Here is an 18,340-nt window from a genome sequence, read left to right as displayed (position 1 = left end):
CCGTTGCTCTAGATCTTTAAAAAAAATCACGGCTGCATTTTCTGCATCCTCTTTTATTTTGTCAACAATTTCAATATCTTGTCGATTAGTGTACCATAAATTCTTGAATGCATTCACAACACCTCGTTTATTCACAACATGTTCTTGAGGATGAAACATGAACAATTTATTTGCATGCATGTTCGTCAATTTTTTTAATAAATCTTTTTCACCTTGAAAATGTTCTTTCAGTGCTTCTTGTGCATGTTGTCTAAAATCCACTTTTCTAGGTGGGGTAATGTTTTTTTTCACTTCATCTGTCCATTCTTCCCACATCTGATCGAACTCTTTCTCCAATCGGATATCGTTCCGTTCGGTAGTTTTAAGTTTTGAAGCCAAATCCTTGCTCTTCTTCATCAGTTGATTCTCATAGCGTGATCTATTTTGATCTAGCTTGATCCGAGCACTCTTTTGCTTCATCAGATCAGTACATTTTTTGTAAGTATCAGTCACAAGCTCATCCTTAATTGTTTCAAATCTCTTTACAAAGTTAGCTTTCCATTGACTCAACAATTCAGTATTATCTGCATTGAAATGTGTTTCAATTTGTTTGCTGATCTCGTTGTATTTTGGATAAACCGTTTGCTCAACGCTTGACCGAGTTAAATCATACGTTGTGTCTGTTCGGTTATTAATGATATTATGCTGCTTATTCTCCTCTTGAATAAGATAACTCCTCAGGCTCCAAGTCCATTTTACATACATTTCTTCCAGTTTGTTATAAGCTGCGATCTCTAGGGTGTTCTTGAAGCTAAACACGAAGTTTTCTGCAAGCAAGGCCGTCCATAGATCCTGAATGCGTGCTTTGAACTCGGATATCTTTAAGACGTTGCGTTCTCGTTTAGCAATGTCGAGTAACATTCGTTTAAGATCTTGGACATTTTGGCAGTAGCTTGGATTTGGCGGAGCCATTGGAGGGTTTCCCTCCCAAAGATGAGCGAAGTAATGGATGTGGGAGGCCACGTCACACCTGATCACCTCGTCAAAGGAATCAACATCGCACTGCTCCTGCTGCGCGGCCAAGCGCGTCATCTCATCGAGTTTCTTCTTAAGGCGTCTCCTGCCCTCCATGTTCTTGTCTTGAGCGGTCACATCTCCTACGTTTTGATGCACAAACACACAGCTCGGTGACAACTTCACCCGCTTCATTCGCAGAAACGCCTGCACAGCGATCTGTAGAATGTCTTGCATCTCTGATGGATTCTCTCCAAACATGTTGATCACAGTCGCGTTACCAAGACCGATCACAAACGTAGCCAGCTCATTGTCATGAGTGGGTGTTGCATTTGATAGCTCTGGCGCTCGGAGCCCTTCTGTGTCGACTATCAACACAAAGTCAAATCCCAGCTCTTTGGTTAACTCTTCTTCCACCTTTACCAACTGCATGTAGACGCCTCGGGTGCATCTCCCTGCACCCACAGGGAACTGGAGACCGAACATGGCATTCAGCAGCGTGGACTTGCCACTGCTTTGTATACCCAGGATGGAGAGGACAAACAGAGTTTTGTCTCCGATTTTCTGAATCACTTTGTCCAAAACTGAGCTGATCCAAGAGAGAGGGACATGTGAGGCGTCACCGTCCATGAGTTCAAGAGGGAACCCAGACAGCATCAAATCTGCTGCGATGCCTGGCAAAGCAGCTGAGCGTTGGTCAGTGCCGTCCAGCGTCTGTGACGCTTCGTAGATCTGGCCAACTTCCCTGAAAATGTGATCGATTCCAAAAAAAGAGGCACCAATTTTAACACATACTTCATCCAGCTCTTCTTGTTTGTTAGCCAATAAACTACTTTCAGTTCCTTTTGACTTAATACTTCGTGTCCAAGCCTGCTGATACTGCAGGTGAAGTTTTGATAAGCACTCTGCAGACAGCCTATCTAAATGTATTTTTAGCCAATGCAGAAAGTATTTTTTTACTGTGTCTGGCTGATGCTGTAGGATATCAATCAATGATGTCATCACATCATTGAGAGGAAATGCTTCGAGAAGCTGACTTCTCCGTATGGATCGTTTTTCCATTGAAATGTTGTCCCTGTATTCCTCAATGCTTTGGTTCACTTGTAATCTAAAGCGAGCTAATTCTTTGTCTTTCTTGCACCACTCGTGCCACAATTTACCTTGAAGAGGCAGAAAAGTTTCTTTCATGGAAGACAGCGGCTGGTCGTTGAGAATACACAGTAAGACGTCTGCCATAGACTTGCCGTCTTTACAATGCTCATCGTCTTCATCAACTATGAAGTCGTACCGTCTGGCAATGTCTGGGCAATTATCGAGGTTGTTAATTTGTGTTATATTGCGCAACAGAGAGTTGAGAGTTGACTTCAATTCATGCATGAAATCGGCCTCATTTCTGTTCTTAACAGCAATTTTCACTTTTGCCCCTGAATTTCCACCCTCGATTCTCTCTTGGTCAGCGCAAAGGCAAACAAAAGGCTTTGGAGAAGTCAGACATTCTTGCAAAATGATTTTCGCTTCATCATTGTGATCACGATCTGACATCAGTATCACATTGATAGAGGATATCTCGTGCAGAAACTGCACCTGTTTTCTGTGCCGTCTCGCATCTCCATGCAGATTTGTGAACGCGATGCAGTCATTGAAGACGTCGTCATCCCTCCCACCTGGACAATACCAGGCGACCTCTGTGACTCCTTCCATTAGGAGCCCATTCCTGCTGCTGCCCTTGCAGTGCCGATGAAAGAAAATGTCATGTCTTTGCTTACTGAGCAGAGAGTTCAGCATCTGAGATTTCGATGTGGGTGATTCACCAAATCTTATGAAGGACACAAGAGGAGTGTCTGCGTTAACAATCGCACAGCTTTTGGTTTGCAGGGTGTTAGTAGATGTGTCACGGCATTTCCAGTTCTTGTTAATCTGTTGGAATGCCCAAAGAGGCAGTTCTATTTCTGAGCTATGAGGATTTGGAACTAAAAGCGGCAGTGCAAACTGGCAAAATGAGAGTTTGGTGTAAAGGTACTGCCTCACGAAATTGTCTCCACAATGGTAAATTGTCATTTGCAAATCCATGGGATGAATGTGGGTTTGAGTGTTTGTTGTAAGCCCCTCTCTACGACTCAATGTATCATCATGCTTAAAAAAAGCTTCGTAATTAGAATTTGCATTATTATTCATGGCCTCATTGCATTTATTTTCACTCTGAACACTAACATACCGTGCTTCATAGTCACCCATTATTAGTTTCTGCAAAAAATAAGAAGCAAGTTCTTGTTCTGTGCTAGTGTTTTTTGCATGCATTGCTGACTTAACAGACACATACTCTATGTGCATTTGCTTGGGGTAGTATTTTTGTAGGTTCAGCCTTTCAAGCAGATTCATAAACCTTTCAGTCCCATTTGTTTTTCTCTCAACTTCCCGTGTCGGCGAAATAGCCAATGCAGTTCCAGCAACAGGAGATTGCAAACTTACTTCTATTCGCCCACAATGAATGGCGCTAACATCATGGACCTGCACCACGTTCGATACTTCGGTGCCGATGGTAACATTGGTTGAGATTGGTTCTCTACTCAAGGTCGAGACGCAACCTTGCTCTGAGACAGTGGTATTCTCGAACGCAGATTCTTCACTCAAAAAAATCAACTCGTGGTCTTTTGTCATGGGCGTGTGGACTGGATCCACTAACCGGAGTGTTTGTGGGATTGTCAAAAGTTTCCCTCTCTTCTCTAATTTATCCTCAAACTTCTCACTCGTGTACACTCCCTCTGGAGCAAGGCCCCCAGATGCATTTTGTAAAATCTCCTCATCTGACCCACAATGTCCTGAAACAGAATTGCCCATCACCTGGGTTGGCTCATTCCTTCTCTCAGACACGACAGAGGGCAACGGATTATCATTTTGTATACGAGCTAAGCTCATCTCCTCTTTATCACTCACAATATCATCAGCATCAATGCCAATCATTTTATAAAACGCCTTCTTTTCCCACGATTTACGGAAATGCGAGTCCAGTTCTTTGCATTCCTGACGGTCGAGGTGAAGCAGCGCCTGTGCACTAGAAATTAGCAGAACATCGCGCAGTTTCTGTTTCCAGTAAACCTCGTCAAGACCCACGTCTCTGAGCTTTCGTGCAAGTTCATCGTGAGCCTGGCTTGAGCGTTCCTCATCTTCCTCTCCAGACATTGCCTAGGAAAAGGCGCATTATAATAATTATAATATTTACAACAATACCACTTCCTCTGTTAGATTAAAAACTCGTCAAAGAGAGAGAAGTAAGTTCTACGAGCACAGCCGCCAAGTGCAGACACATCAAGGCAAGGTGCTGCTGTGCTCCCAATTGCCTTGAAAAACATTTAGTGTGTGTGTGACCAGACTCAGGCATCAGTCAGCCTCCCTTTAAATGTGTACCAGATGGAAGTTCCTCGGCTACAGCCATGGACACCTGCACATACTTCGTGGTGATCTAAGATGTTACATAATGCAGAGGCCAGAGGACATCCTGGTTGCACCCTACGGTGAACAGGGGATGGCTCTGCCTGTTGGCCACCGCTCTACCCGGGCCTACCCCCCATCATGGATGTCCTTCATCATTACCAGCAGAGGGCAGGGAAGACAAGCCGAAAACGCTGGCCTAATGGGTTTTTCGCACAGTGTGCGAACCCCTAGGACACCTACAAATAAAATATATTGAAATCCTGGCTCGCTGGACTAATAATGGAGCCCTGGGCCAACTCGCTGAAAGGTCTAGCTCGCCACAATTTCAAATAAAATCAATAAAGAAAACATCAACTGCTACGTAAACGATAAGTGTAGTGCATAATACAACCTTCATTTGCGACGTTGCGTGTGCCAGGATAAGTGCACTATTAGGCTAAGTGAAGTGTCAACAACTCGCTGGTAGGTCACACTACTGAGCCAGGTGTCATGGATTGACTGAGCGCATGACTGTGGCCGAGAAGATCAACATAGACTGGTAGCTTCCACACAGCGTTACGAGGCCGATAAAAAAAATCATAATTCCGCCGGAATGATTCCGAGTGAGACCTCTGCTCCCTCACCATTATCCCCCATCCCAACAGAGGAGCCCTTTGGCCGCCCTTTGACTGTTTTACATTTCTTAAAGCGTTCGTTTCGTTACACATTAAGTGATTTACTGAGATTACAGAGTAGCTGACTGATCGTATTGTGGGAGGTGGGGTAGGGTAATTGCGCACCCATCATCATCTAGAGCCATGGATAATCCACTGCTGGATGACAGACTCCTAGAAGCACCTACCTCTCTCGAGCTTTGTGTTTAATTCTGAATGTGAGGAGAGTGATCGAGCAGTGGATAGACACGCAGCGTCGTTACTCACTGGGAGTAGAGACTGGGCGATGTCCGCAGCTCTTTGCAGCGCCTGTAAGGAGGTGAACACAACGCGTTATGCACTGCATGGATAACATGTCAGCAGTGTTCACGTAGTCAGCATGAGATACACTTTCGAGGTAGTATTTGTCTTGTCGACAACAACCTGGGAATTTTAGTCAAGCCTTAGCCGTTGATTCACTCTGAACCCTATGGGAGTCTTAGTATGGCTCTACGAGCCTCAGCGATTCGCACAGAACCCTATGGGAACATTAATCTGCCTACATGAACCTAAATGATTAACACTGAACCCTCCGAAGTCGATGATGATGGTGTTGGTAATAATTGTGATCGTGGCACTATGGGTGATGATGGTGGTAGTGGCTGTGGTGGTTGTAACTTCACCTGACTCTCCTGTCCTGAAGAAAAAGATGCAGACCTCCTTCTCGTGAAAGAGACCTCCACCAGAGGGCGCTCCAGAGAGCCCCTCTCGAGAGGGAGGGTACTTGGTCTACTTTTCCACGCTGGTCAGATGTCTTGGAAAAAGGGGTGGAAGTTACCCGCACGTTACCACGCCGCCCGGGATCTGCCTATAGACTACCTGTGTTGTGGCGACTTAAACTGCTGGGTAAAGGTCACGTGGGACCCACCCTGATAGAGATGTGGAACTACCAGTCCCACCTGTTCCTACGTCTCATAAATTCCACACCGATTACCTGCGACGTGGCATTCTTCCATGGTGCCATGGTTAGCACACAGGACTCATGGCTGATAATATAAATACATGTATCAACAGTGACATTTTTTTGTGGATTCAGGGAATGTTTTACCTACGTGACTTTACCGAAAAAACCTAAGAATAGGGAAGTACGTTTCATGTTGGATCTGGAAATCAGTTTAATTAGGATGTCCATTAGTTTTTTGGGAATTTGTTTAAAACGAATTTTATGATGAAAAAGGTCAATTTATAAAGTTGGTAATAATGCGTTCTATAGGCGACGTCATGGGCAACGCAGAGGACAAAGAGCTGTTTTAGAGGCTAGTTGGTAGATTGTTGCAATAGTCAAAGATGAGAAGGATGGTGGCTTTGGCTGTCACAAGACGGAGCAGAGGTGGGATACGGTGTTTATTTTTCTCGAGGAATCCAACTTCAAATATTTTTTTCATATTGGCTATATGATTGATGTGTGGCTTGAAGAACAGTTTAACGTCAAAGATAATAGCTAGACACATAAAGTTATCGACCTGTTCAATGGGATGCGAGTCCAGAGACACAATTTTTTACATGAAGGCAAACTAGGTGTGGAGGAGCCAAATAAAAACATGACATTGCGATTGTCCAAGTAGAGGGAGAACAGGATAGGGCCAAGCACAGAGCCTTGTGGAACTATCCTTACGATGGGGTATTTTTGTTGTAACTGCTCAGACGAAGTAGGTGTGGATCCAGTCGATTGAACACTTTGAAAAATGTAGCTATATTTCTACTTGCAACATAATATTCTGGTCCATAGTATTGAATGCTTTGGACTGTGTGAGGAACAGAATGACGCAATGGTGCAGAACTGGTTACCACAAAGTTCAGAGTATCGATTATGGCAGAGGCTGCACGATATTTGTCTATAGCCAGATGATTTGGGATGGAATAAGTATTTTTTCGCAATAAAATGTTAAGTCATATTTGTTAATGAGAGGATTGAAATTGAGCAGGGATTATTTGGATCACCTGTAACTAGAGTACGAAGGCCATGTTCCATTGTATAGGCACGGATACCTCATGAATGGAAAGGTCAAATACACAATGTGGAGGGGCAAGAAGGGCAGCTCAGCGGCTCCATCACTAGATTAAGTTTTTAGGTAGCAGATCATGGCTAAGACGGCAATGTCCCCTTTGAAGGTTCTAAAATAGTCCACCTCTTATTGGATTACATATTTGTCTGCATGATACATTGATTTCTCAATTAGATTGAACAGCAAAGGCCAAAGCGACTTGAAAAAAATGTCATAACTCCTCAGACAAAAATGTCTCCATCAGGTTTATCTGTCCATATAAATATAAACTAGATCAATTGTACGCACCGAATCAGCCAGAGTCCATGCATGTCGCTTAAAAGGAAGGTAAAATTTGAACGCAACAAACCCCACAACCTGGGTTTAACAACAAAATCATCCTCCGAGGAAGTCTACGAAGCCAATATATAGCAAGCTATTGAAAACGTGTTAGCTAGAAACAAAATGCTTAATTATTTTTGAAGACTACCGAAGCAATTTCACGTTGTTTATGGAATAAAAAAACATAAAACTCCAGTTTCAGCTATCAAGCTTGACATTTATATGGGGATCCTGCTTGGGGCTTGCGACATTGTGTGTAAGTGGCTGGAGGGTGCATACCTCTGTGATGAAATGTTTAGTTTTTCAAGTTAGAATTAACTTGTTTCACCACATTCTTTTTCCATCTTCATTGCTGCAAGGCACGTCTATTGTGCCGCACGGTTTCGCCCCACCGTCGCCAACCTGCATTGAACATTGTAGTGAAGTTTTGTCAAATATCTCCCTAAAAAATAACACGGTTTTACGAAGCCATCATCTAGCAGAGGTTTGACCACATACTCACATATCAACACCATCGATGTGACTCCATGTATTTCCACATGCTTCTGTATGTATGTGTGTGATAATGTGTATCTCTGTGTGAGTCTCTATTTCACTGTGAGTCTCCATGTCCGTGCGTCACTATGCGAGTCCCATCAGTACATCATTACTCTATGGAGCCATGATAAGGATTACATTTTAAGAAGTAATCCAGATGACCACTTAGATTGGTAAATTAATAGTTAATGTTGCTGATGTGAGTTCAGCTGTAATTAATCTCAAGTATAATTGTGCATTCTACTAATGGGTAGCAAGGTGCGTGTTTTATTGTTATTTAAGTGAATGCAATGGTGATCAGGGATTGGAGCACGAGTACCACATGGACTGTAGAGTTGAGGACACATCCACAATCCAGAATTGGGCTGAGTCTGGACCAGTGACCGGCATGTTACATACGCTCCAATAATATATAACTGTGATATTGATGTTACTTGAATGTCTATCGACTGACAGGACTCGGTAATGTTATTTGACTTTTGGTTAAGTTGTTGGTAGTAATGAAGATATGCACAATTAAGACTGATATGAAAGTTGATTTAAATATATAAAATATTTCTAATAATTGGGTATAGAATATTAACACTGGCGTCCTATTAAGAGAGGAATTCAGCTGCGGTGTTCTTGACGCTTTTGCAGGCACGAGATGTTCACGTATGTTGGAGTTGTATTCGAATTGTTGCCGTTTATGCGCAGGAAATCTAATAATATAAGATGTATTGGACCTCGTAGCGAGTTATTTAATTATTTTTAGGAGTATTAATAACTTGTTTATTTTGATCAATCCAAATGGAATCTATAGATATAACGGAGTTGGAAGATCCATATCAACGTTTTTGAGTTTAGATCGCGTTATTTATAAATGTGTCGTAACCCTCCACCACCCGACACGGCCAATCAGTAAAAATGTGTCACGTTGACAAAAGACAAATAGTTCACTGCTTTAGCCCACCGGTGTGTTGAAGCCACAACATTTACAATTTGAGTACGACGTTTCGCTGGTAATTGCATCCAGCATCATCGGGCAAGTCGCCAGAATGGTGAGGCTCTGCTGTGTCTCCCGTTCTTATATAGAGCAGCAGCAGGGTGACGTCATCATTAACTCATTAACTCATCAGGTGCAAAGATTCAAGGGGGGAGTGATTGTAATTATATACTAGATTAGTAATCAGGCTATTGTTACGATGCGAGTTGTAGATTAGTAATCATTTGGAATGTGTTTTATTGTGATTATGCTACATTAGTAATCAGTTAATGTTTGTTTCCCTTATAAGGAATTGTAATGTATCTTATTTAATAATATGCTTCCAGGCCGCACTAAGCCTGTAGCTGTCTGAGCGATTAAAGTTATTTCTGTTTCTCTCAATTTCAATCGATTCTCTAATTAGTCTTTGCCAGTAGTAACTAATTTTACACAACACTTCTACGTTGTCAAAATCAATTGAGTGTCCCTGTTGGAAGATGACTAGATCATTTCGGTGTAATTTTTTTATTTTAATAATAGTTGATAATATTTGGTATAAATATGCTGCTTATGCTGTTCAATGGGTAGACATACAATGGCTGACTTAGAGCCTGATTTGAGCATCGAGTTAATGGGGTCAGCAGAAAAGGCGCTTTAGCAGAGGCTACGTTCCTGATTCGGGTATAAGAAGGAAACGATGAATAACATGTTTATTATCAGCAAAACATATCTCTAATTTACATATTGTAAATATATTATGTTGTAAAATGTTATTGGTGTATTATTTATATAAGTACATATTGTGTCATTTATGTTGTAGTATCAGGAAGCGCCCAGATATCCCACAGAGCACACACAGCCCCCCCCCCCCGTTGGTGGCGCCAAGGGGCTTAAGCGCCTGGGCCGCCCGGGAACCCAGCGCCTGGCGCCAAGGGGCTTAAGCGTCTGGGCCGCCTGGGAACCCAGTGCCCGGCGCCAAGGGGCCCAAGCGCCTGGGCCGCACAGGCTCCCAGAGCCCCCACCGCAGCCCCTCCCCTCCCATGTCACTACATTACCCCCCTCTACGTAGCCTCCAGCCGACCCGGCTGTCAAAAAAAATACAATTGTACAATAAATTATTTGTTAACCATCAGAATGAGTGTGTGACAGAACAAGAAAAATAAGTATAACCCGTAAAAACAAAGTTTTTCACTATAAATCCTTTATATGCGTGGCAGCGAACTTAATATAAAGGATTTAAAAATATATTCGCCTGTGGAGGACGCGGGGATCGATCCCGCGACCTTTGGCATGGGAAGCGAGGGCGCTACCAACTCCGCTACTCCGCCACGGCCTGTGGAGGGGTTACGCTCTGGGCTCTTATACTGTGACGTTCAGCCAAAGCGATGAATGAGTTCTATTTGAATATATGGAAAATATTTTTTTTTTGCCTAAAAAGTGTAAAATTTTGGGAATTTTTTTTCACGAACATTAATTGTCTGGCACAACGAGTCTGTGTGGAAAACGTCAGCTCGATTGGATCACGGGAAGTGGGTTAAAAAACTAGCGAAAGATTTGCACGGTCCTAAGCAAGCAAGCAAGCACGCAAGCAAGCAAGCAAGCACGCAAGCACGCAAGTAAGCAGGCAAGCAAGCGAACTTAATATAAAGGATTTGAAAAATATATTCGCCTGTGGATGACGCGGGGATCGATACCGCAACCTTTGGCATGGGAAGCGAGGGCGCTACCAACTGCGCTACTCCGCCACGGCCTGTGGAGGGGTTACGCTCTGGGCTCTTACACTCTGACGTTCAGCCAAAGCCATGAATGTGTTCTATTTGAATATATGTAAAATATTTTTTTTTTGCCTAAAAAGTGTAAAATTTTGGGAATTTTTTTTCACGAACAATAATTGTCTGGCACAACGAGTCTGTGTGGAAAATGTCAGCTCGATTGGATCACGGGAAGTGGGTTAAAAAACGACCGAAAGATTTGCACGGTCCTAAGCAAGCAAGCAAGCACGCGAACTTAATATAAAGGATTTAAAAATGAGAAGAAAGCGCCTCTCCCCCTCCTGTGGTCACGCGTATAAAAAAAACTGCGGGCCACCGATGCAGAACAACACTGTATAAACACATATATGCAGGATGAACGCACGCCCCAACCGTTGAAGTATGGGAAATGACGGCAGGAAACTTCTTGACGGGTAACACACTTTTATTAAATCTTAACTTGTCACGATACAACTTGTGGTCTCTCTTCTTCTGACTTCGGTCTCGACACAACGTGTGGTCTCTCTTCTTCTGACTACGCACTTCTCTTAACTCGTGTAGACTCTATGCCTCTCGCTACACACACACACTTCGCTTCGCTCGTGTAGACACTATGCCTCTCGCTACACACTCTTCACTTAGCTCGTGTAGACCCTATGTCCCTGGCTACACACTCTTCACTTAGCTCGTGTAGACCCTATGTCCCTGGCTACACACTCTTCACTTAGCTCGTGTAGACCCTATGTCCCTGGCTACACACTCTGCACGCTCACACCGCATGCTCACACTGCCTGCTCACACTGCACTACGTCTCGGGCTACACAGAGTCCCGGTCCCTATAGGACAGCGGGACTAGGTACCGCAGGCCCTATCTCTTCCTCTCCGTCTTCAGTCTTCGCTGGTTACATCTCTCCCTGTCTTCCTGTGTGCATCCCCTTATATAGTCCCGTCTCCCGGGAGACGGAGCGGATGCGGACTTCGACGTGAGCATCCTCCTTAGCTAACCAATCACGACGCGCTGTGTCCTACGATCCCTTTCCCCCAGCGCGTGTTTCCACCCCACAACCAATCACACCGCGCTGCCACACGATCACTCCCTCTCCAGCGCGTCACCGGCACACAGCCAATCACCACGCGCTGGCACACAATCCCTATCCCAGCGCGTATCACCACTACATCACCCCCCCCCACACACAGCTCGCAGCCGGCCCGGCTGCTAAACAACAACACAACACAACGGTAACACAGCAAACCCCCCCCCCCCCAGTGTGCCCCGTAACGCAACAACAACACAACAACAACAACCTATGTACAATCGACAACCAACACAATAAAAATCAACAACAACACACACCACCTAGATAAGAAGCTATGTACAGCCCGACGAACAACACAATACAAGCGAATTCCAGAAAACGAACGCGCCACGTGTCTCTGACTAAACACAGTGACGAGGCGCTCCGGCTGCCTCGACTCCTCACGTGGTAGGTCATAAAAAGTAGCGCGACCTAGCGCGAGTCCGTCTGGCCGGTCCGTCGTATGGGACGGGACGCTGACGACCGTCCGGTGGCTCCGACTGCTCTAGACGGCGCGGATCGGGCCTGGAAGGACCGGCCCCGCCGCGAAGATCCGGCCGCCGGTGGTCGGCAGCTGTCAGTTCTGTGACACCTGGGAGCGGATCAGGCGGAGACATGTGAGGATCAGGCAGAGACATTTCCCCCTCCAGGTCGTCGGACACGTCACACGCTCGGCCCTCATAACACAAGGGGAGGCCATATGGAGGCGAGAACGGTTTCAGTCGGGAGGGGTGGACGTACCAACGGCGCTTTCCCCACTTTATCTGAACGCACTGGGGGCGTGCAACCCGCACGACCTCCACGGGTCCCCGCCATGGCTTCAACAATTTAGGCGACGTAGCCAAAGGTGCCTGAGGGCAATGCAGCCAGGCCCTGTCACCTGGTTTCCAGTTGTGCACGGACACCTTTCGTGCACGCAACCGCTCGTTTGCAATTTGGCGAGTCCGCGAATTAAGACGTGCGGCTTCCCTTGCCTCCGTCAGCTTACAAATATTAAATTTAATATGCTCCGCCAATTTCGAATTAGTTCGTGGTGCGGACAGGCCCAGCTGCGTTTCCATGGGCGGGTCAGCTTCCCGACCGTACATCAGATAGAATGGGGAAAACCCCGTTGCCGCATGGGGGGCCATTCTATACGCGGCGAGGACTCCCGGGACGTGCAGGTCCCAATCAACATGTGCCTCACACACCTGCTGGCACAGCATAGAAGTCAAAGTTCTGTGGAGTCTCTCCACCATCCCGTCCGTCTGCGGGTGGTACGGGGAGGTACGCACCTTCTTAGTACCCAACAGGTCGCATACCTCTTGCAGCAATTTACTGGAAAAAAATTTTCCCTGGTCGGTCAGCAGGCGTTCGGGAGCCCCCTTGTCCAGGACGTAGCCCTGGACAAAGGCGTCCGTCACAGCCGCCGCCGACTGATTGGCGAGTGGCCATGCCATAGGCCACCGGGTAAAATATTCGACCCCCACCAACAGGTACTTGTTACCCCTAGGCGTGACTGGAAAAGGCCCCAGAATATCGAGCGCAACGAGCTCGTTAGTGCGCGAGACTTGAATAGATTGCAGCGGTGGATTAGCTGCCAAGGCTGGTGGTTTTCGTCTGGCGCACTCAACACATCCCTTCAGAATATTGACCACGTCACTCCCCATCCCCGGCCAATAATAGTCACGCTGAAGCAGGGCAAGCGTTTTGTTAACTCCCAAATGCAAGAGGCGTTCGTGTGCGGCCAAGACAACTTTCCCCCTCACAGCGGAAGGCACCACAAGTGCGTGCCGCCGGGACAAACTGTCCCATCTCATCAACAGGCCTTGCTTAAGTACATAGGAGCCAGTCCGCTCCTGGGCCTCTTCGGAACCCCCCACCCTGCGACGCAATGCTAGCAGGGAGCTGTCCGCCATTTGGAGACGGCCCCACTCAATCAGCGACAGCGAGAGCAGCGAGTCCTCACCCTCTGGGGTAGCGGGAACATCCCCAATCGGCGCTCCCGCGGTCGCGACCAATGCCCCCATACCTTCCGCAACAGGCGGTTTACAGCGAGCCGCTCCCGACAAGCACGCACATTTGTGACAAGGCAACAATCGCGACAGTGCATCGGCATTTGTGTGTCGCAACCCCTTACGGTATGTAGTCGTGAACTGATAGTCCTGAAGGACTTCCAAACACCGTGACAATTGACCCGAGGGTTGGGCGACCCTCAATGAATACTGGAGCGCCGCGTGATCCGTCCGGACCGTAAAGTGGCGACCATAGAGATAGGGTCTGAATTGTTGTACAAAAAAAACAATGGCAAGCAGCTCCCGACGGGTGACGCAGTAGCGCTGCTCTGCCGGCGACAACACCCTGCTACCATAGGCGACCACCCTCTCGACTCCCCCAACGACCTGGGATAGCACCCCCCCCAATGCCCGTGTTGCTAGCATCCGTGTCCAGCAAAAAGGGACTCGCAAAATCAGGATAGCGCAAGGGTGGGGCACCCACCAAGGCGTCCCGGAGGGAGCAGAACGCGGCCTCCTCCTCCGGTCCCCATCGGAACTTCACTCCTTTTGCCATTAGAGTGTGCAAGGGTTTCGCAATGGTGGCAAAATGCTCAACGAATTGGCGATAATACGAAGCAAACCCGATGAAACTGCGCACGTCCGAAACTGACGTGGGCGTCGGCCATGAACTGACACAGTCCGTTTTTGCGGGATCGGTGGAAATTCCCGAAGCGTCGACAATGTGGCCCAAGTATCTAACGGACTTACGAAGAAGGTGGTATTTGGCCGGTTTAAACTTTAATTTAGCCGATCGCATGCGCAAGAACACCCCTCTCAATCGCTGGAGGTGTTCCTCAAACGTTCTACTGAACACAATGACATCGTCCACGTAAATTAAGCACGTCTCCCATTGCAAGACCGACAAAACTAACTCCATAAGGCGCTGAAACGTCGTGGGAGAGGAGTGAAGTCCCATGGGTAACCGGTTAAACTGAAACAGGCCCCCTGGAGTCCGAAATGCTGTCTTAGGTTTAGACTCTTCGTCGAGTGGCAACTGCCAGAATCCCGATAATAAATCAAGAGTCGAAAAATATCGCGCCCCCGACAAAGCATCGAGGGACTCGTCCATCCTGGGGAGCGGATACGCGTCAGCCACAGAGATCTTATTCAGGCGACGGAAATCAACGCAAAATCGCAGGGACCCGTCCTGCTTTTTAACAAGCACAATAGGTGCTCCCCAAGGACTGGAAGAAGGCGAAATAATGTCAGCTTCAAGCATATCGTTGACAGCCGACTGAACATGTGCCTTCTCAGCCGGACTCAGTCGGAAGGGGTTTTGCCTGACCGGTGCCGCATCGCCCGTTTCAATGTGGTGGCACAACAGGTCCGTGCACCCAATGTCATACTTATGTTTACTGAATACATCAGAAAATTCTATCAGCAACTCGCGCAGCGCACCCAACTGCACCCCTGACAACTCGTCCGATTCCGCGCACAGCGACTCGATCCATTCAAGGTCCTCCTCTGGTTTGATGTTCTGCATGGGGCTCGGATCAACCCTCGCAACCAGCCGCTCTTCCGCAGGGACCCGTGCCGCATGAGCCAGCACGGTGCCCTGCTGAATGACAGCCGGCCGCGACCCCGCGTTTAAAACCATCACAAACGGATCCTTGTCAGCCCTAACTAAAGTGTGCGCCACCGACAAATCGAGACCTCCAACAGCCCTATTAGAAGGACCCAACAGCATGCCTTGTTCCGAGGTCTCCCCTACCCACGGTTTCCGCAACCGGAGGGGAATTAGCATCTGTGAACCCGGGGGTACGTGCACGGTCTGTGTCGCCAACGCTTGTATCGTAGCGCACGCCGTCCGAATTTCAGTAGGGTTCGTCAAAAATGAAATGCGGCGACCCGATGGTAGTTCAATGCAACGCTGGTCAATGAGAATTTTAATGGGCATTTTTGCCAAAAAATCAGTGCCCAATAGACAAGGAACCGCCAAAGAGGACGAAACGAAAACGGGTCCCGACAATTTGATGTCTCCAATGCAAATGGACGCCCTAATCTGACCGATAATGCCCAATGATCCCCCATTAGCGGCGTAAAATGGCACATCCACAGGAAGCAGCGGACGACATTGGACTGGTAGGATGTTGTAAATTAGGTCCGATATAATAGTCGCCGACGCCCCCGTGTCCACTAACACCCTGACCTCGACCCCATCAATAGATCCCGTAACAATGGATGAACCCGCTGAGGCAGCCACTATTCTGTGCCCCAACTCCGACCATTCAATCTCTCCCCGGTCCCGGCCGAACCCCCCTCGCCGAACTGAATCCCCGAACCCTACTCGGCTCTCCTCCGCCGTAACGCGACGGCCCCTGTGTGTCGAACATGCGAGCCGAGCGTGTGAGGTGCCGCGACTTGCCGGAATAAATGGGGATGACTTGGGGCCGTGGTCGTCGTCCAGCCGAGGTCCCATGGCGCGTTGACGTGGGGCGCGGCAACCGGACGCCACGTGGCCCCGGAGGCCGCAGTTATAACACGTGATGAAGGTCGTCGGAGATCTCGGTCGCTCCAGCTTGCGGGCCGATCGCAGAGGCGAACGACCCCCCGACCTCCAGTCCCCTGGTCGTCCCGCGGTGAACGCCTCCTCTCGTGGGCTGACGACTTTGGGTTCGGTGACTACCGGGCCCGGAGCTGGGGCCACGGCAGCGTTGCATACGACCCCCTGTTTACGTTGAAGAACCTCGTGCGCTTGTATACTTGTAGCGACCCGCAGGGAAGAAATATCGATCTCGTCGGCCGTGTTGATAGGGACCCCCAGGTCCTGCGCCAACTTGAGCAGTTGCTCCAAATCCATCGCATCTTGGCCCTCCTCGTCCATACGAGGGAACGCGGCGTCGGCGAGAGCCAGCAATGCTGTGCGATAGGCGAGCGCGGTCTCTGTGTCCGCCTTCCGCCTTGCATAAAAATGATGGCGACACGCCGAGGGAGGTCCGTAGACCTTGGCCATGAGACCCAGCGCAGCCTTAAGCGTGGAGCGGTCCGACTTCCGTGCGGACGTGAAGGCCGCGAGCGCGTTGTCGTCCAACATGGCAGGCAGTGCCCGCAGCGCTGTAGCGTCGGACCAGGCGGACATCTCCTGATGCGCCAAAAACCTGCGCTGAAATTGGCCCCAATCCCCGCCTTCCGCCTTGAAGGTTGACAATGTAGGAAGGCGCTGTTGAAAGATGAAGTCGTCGTCTGCCTCGTGGTTCCTTCCCGCCGCCCCGTCGGTGTGTAAAATGGCGGCCCCAGTGGCGGTCGTGAGATGGCGGTCCGCAGCGCGCGTCGATGACGTAAGCGGCCGCGCTTGGAGAACCGCCGCCACGTGGTGGTCTCCGTTCCCGCCAAAAGTCGTCACCGATGAAATGGCGGGAACCGCCATGTCATTTTGGCGGGAATCTGCGGGGCGACCCTGTAGAATGTCCGCCGCCATCCCCGCTCCACCCGACGAGCTGATTTCCGCCAGGATGGACGCGGCGGCGAGCAGCAGCTCCGCCAGACGGGAGTGTGCCTCACGGAGCACGGCATCGGTCCCCAGTCGCTCGCCCAGCGCCGTCGGCGGATCTTGCAGCGTAGGCAATTCTTCGTCCTCACCCCTCGATGCCAGCTGGCCCGAGTCGTCAAGGTTATCCCCGCGGTCAATCCCGTGGGTCCGATGAGTCCTCCTTGTATACATGCTTGGAAGACTGTTTCACTTCTGACGCCAGTTGAAGTATGGGAAATGACGGCAGGAAACTTCTTGACGGGTAACACACTTTTATTAAATCTTAACTTGTCACGATACAACTTGTGGTCTCTCTTCTTCTGACTTCGGTCTCGACACAACGTGTGGTCTCTCTTCTTCTGACTACGCACTTCTCTTAACTCGTGTAGACTCTATGCCTCTCGCTACACACACACACTTCGCTTCGCTCGTGTAGACACTATGCCTCTCGCTACACACTCTTCACTTAGCTCGTGTAGACCCTATGTCCCTGGCTACACACTCTTCACTTAGCTCGTGTAGACCCTATGTCCCTGGCTACACACTCTTCACTTAGCTCGTGTAGACCCTATGTCCCTGGCTTCACACTCTTCACTTAGCTCGTGTAGACCCTATGTCCCTGGCTACACACTCTGCATGCTCACACCGCATGCTCACACTGCCTGCTCACACTGCACTATGTCTCGGGCTACACAGAGTCCCGGTCCCTATAGGACAGCGGGACTAGGTACCGCAGGCCCTATCTCTTCCTCTCCGTCTTCAGTCTTCGCTGGTTACATCTCTCCCTGTCTTCCTGTGTGCATCCCCTTATATAGTCCCGTCTCCCGGGAGACGGAGCGGATGCGGACTTCGACGTGAGCATCGCTCCTTAGCTAACCAGTCACGACGGACTGTGTCCTACGATCCCTTTCCCCCAGCGCGTGTTTCCACCCCACAACCAATCACACCGCGCTGCCACACGATCACTCCCTCTCCAGCGCGTCACCGGCACACAGCCAATCACCACGCGCTGGCACACAATCCCTATCCCAGCGCGTATCACCACTACATCACCCCCCCCCCA

General features: G+C 48.6%; 1 protein-coding gene across 1 annotated transcript in view; it reads right to left on the bottom strand.

The window, feature by feature from the left end:
- Positions 1–227: 227 nt before the first annotated feature.
- The window catches only part of LOC144953701 (interferon-induced very large GTPase 1-like), a 261,650-nt gene continuing 243,537 nt past the window's right edge, over positions 228–18,340 (bottom strand). The window contains 2 exon segments of the mRNA XM_078884261.1: positions 228–287; positions 289–3,431. Coding sequence (XP_078740387.1) covers positions 228–287; positions 289–3,431 — 3,203 coding nt within the window.

Source organism: Lampetra fluviatilis, chromosome 81 (genome assembly GCF_964198595.1).
Source record: "Lampetra fluviatilis chromosome 81, kcLamFluv1.1, whole genome shotgun sequence".
Taxonomy (NCBI): Eukaryota; Metazoa; Chordata; class Hyperoartia; order Petromyzontiformes; family Petromyzontidae; genus Lampetra; species Lampetra fluviatilis.
The sequence above is the reverse complement of the archived record's forward strand: the minus strand, read 5'-3'. Positions and strand labels throughout refer to the sequence as shown.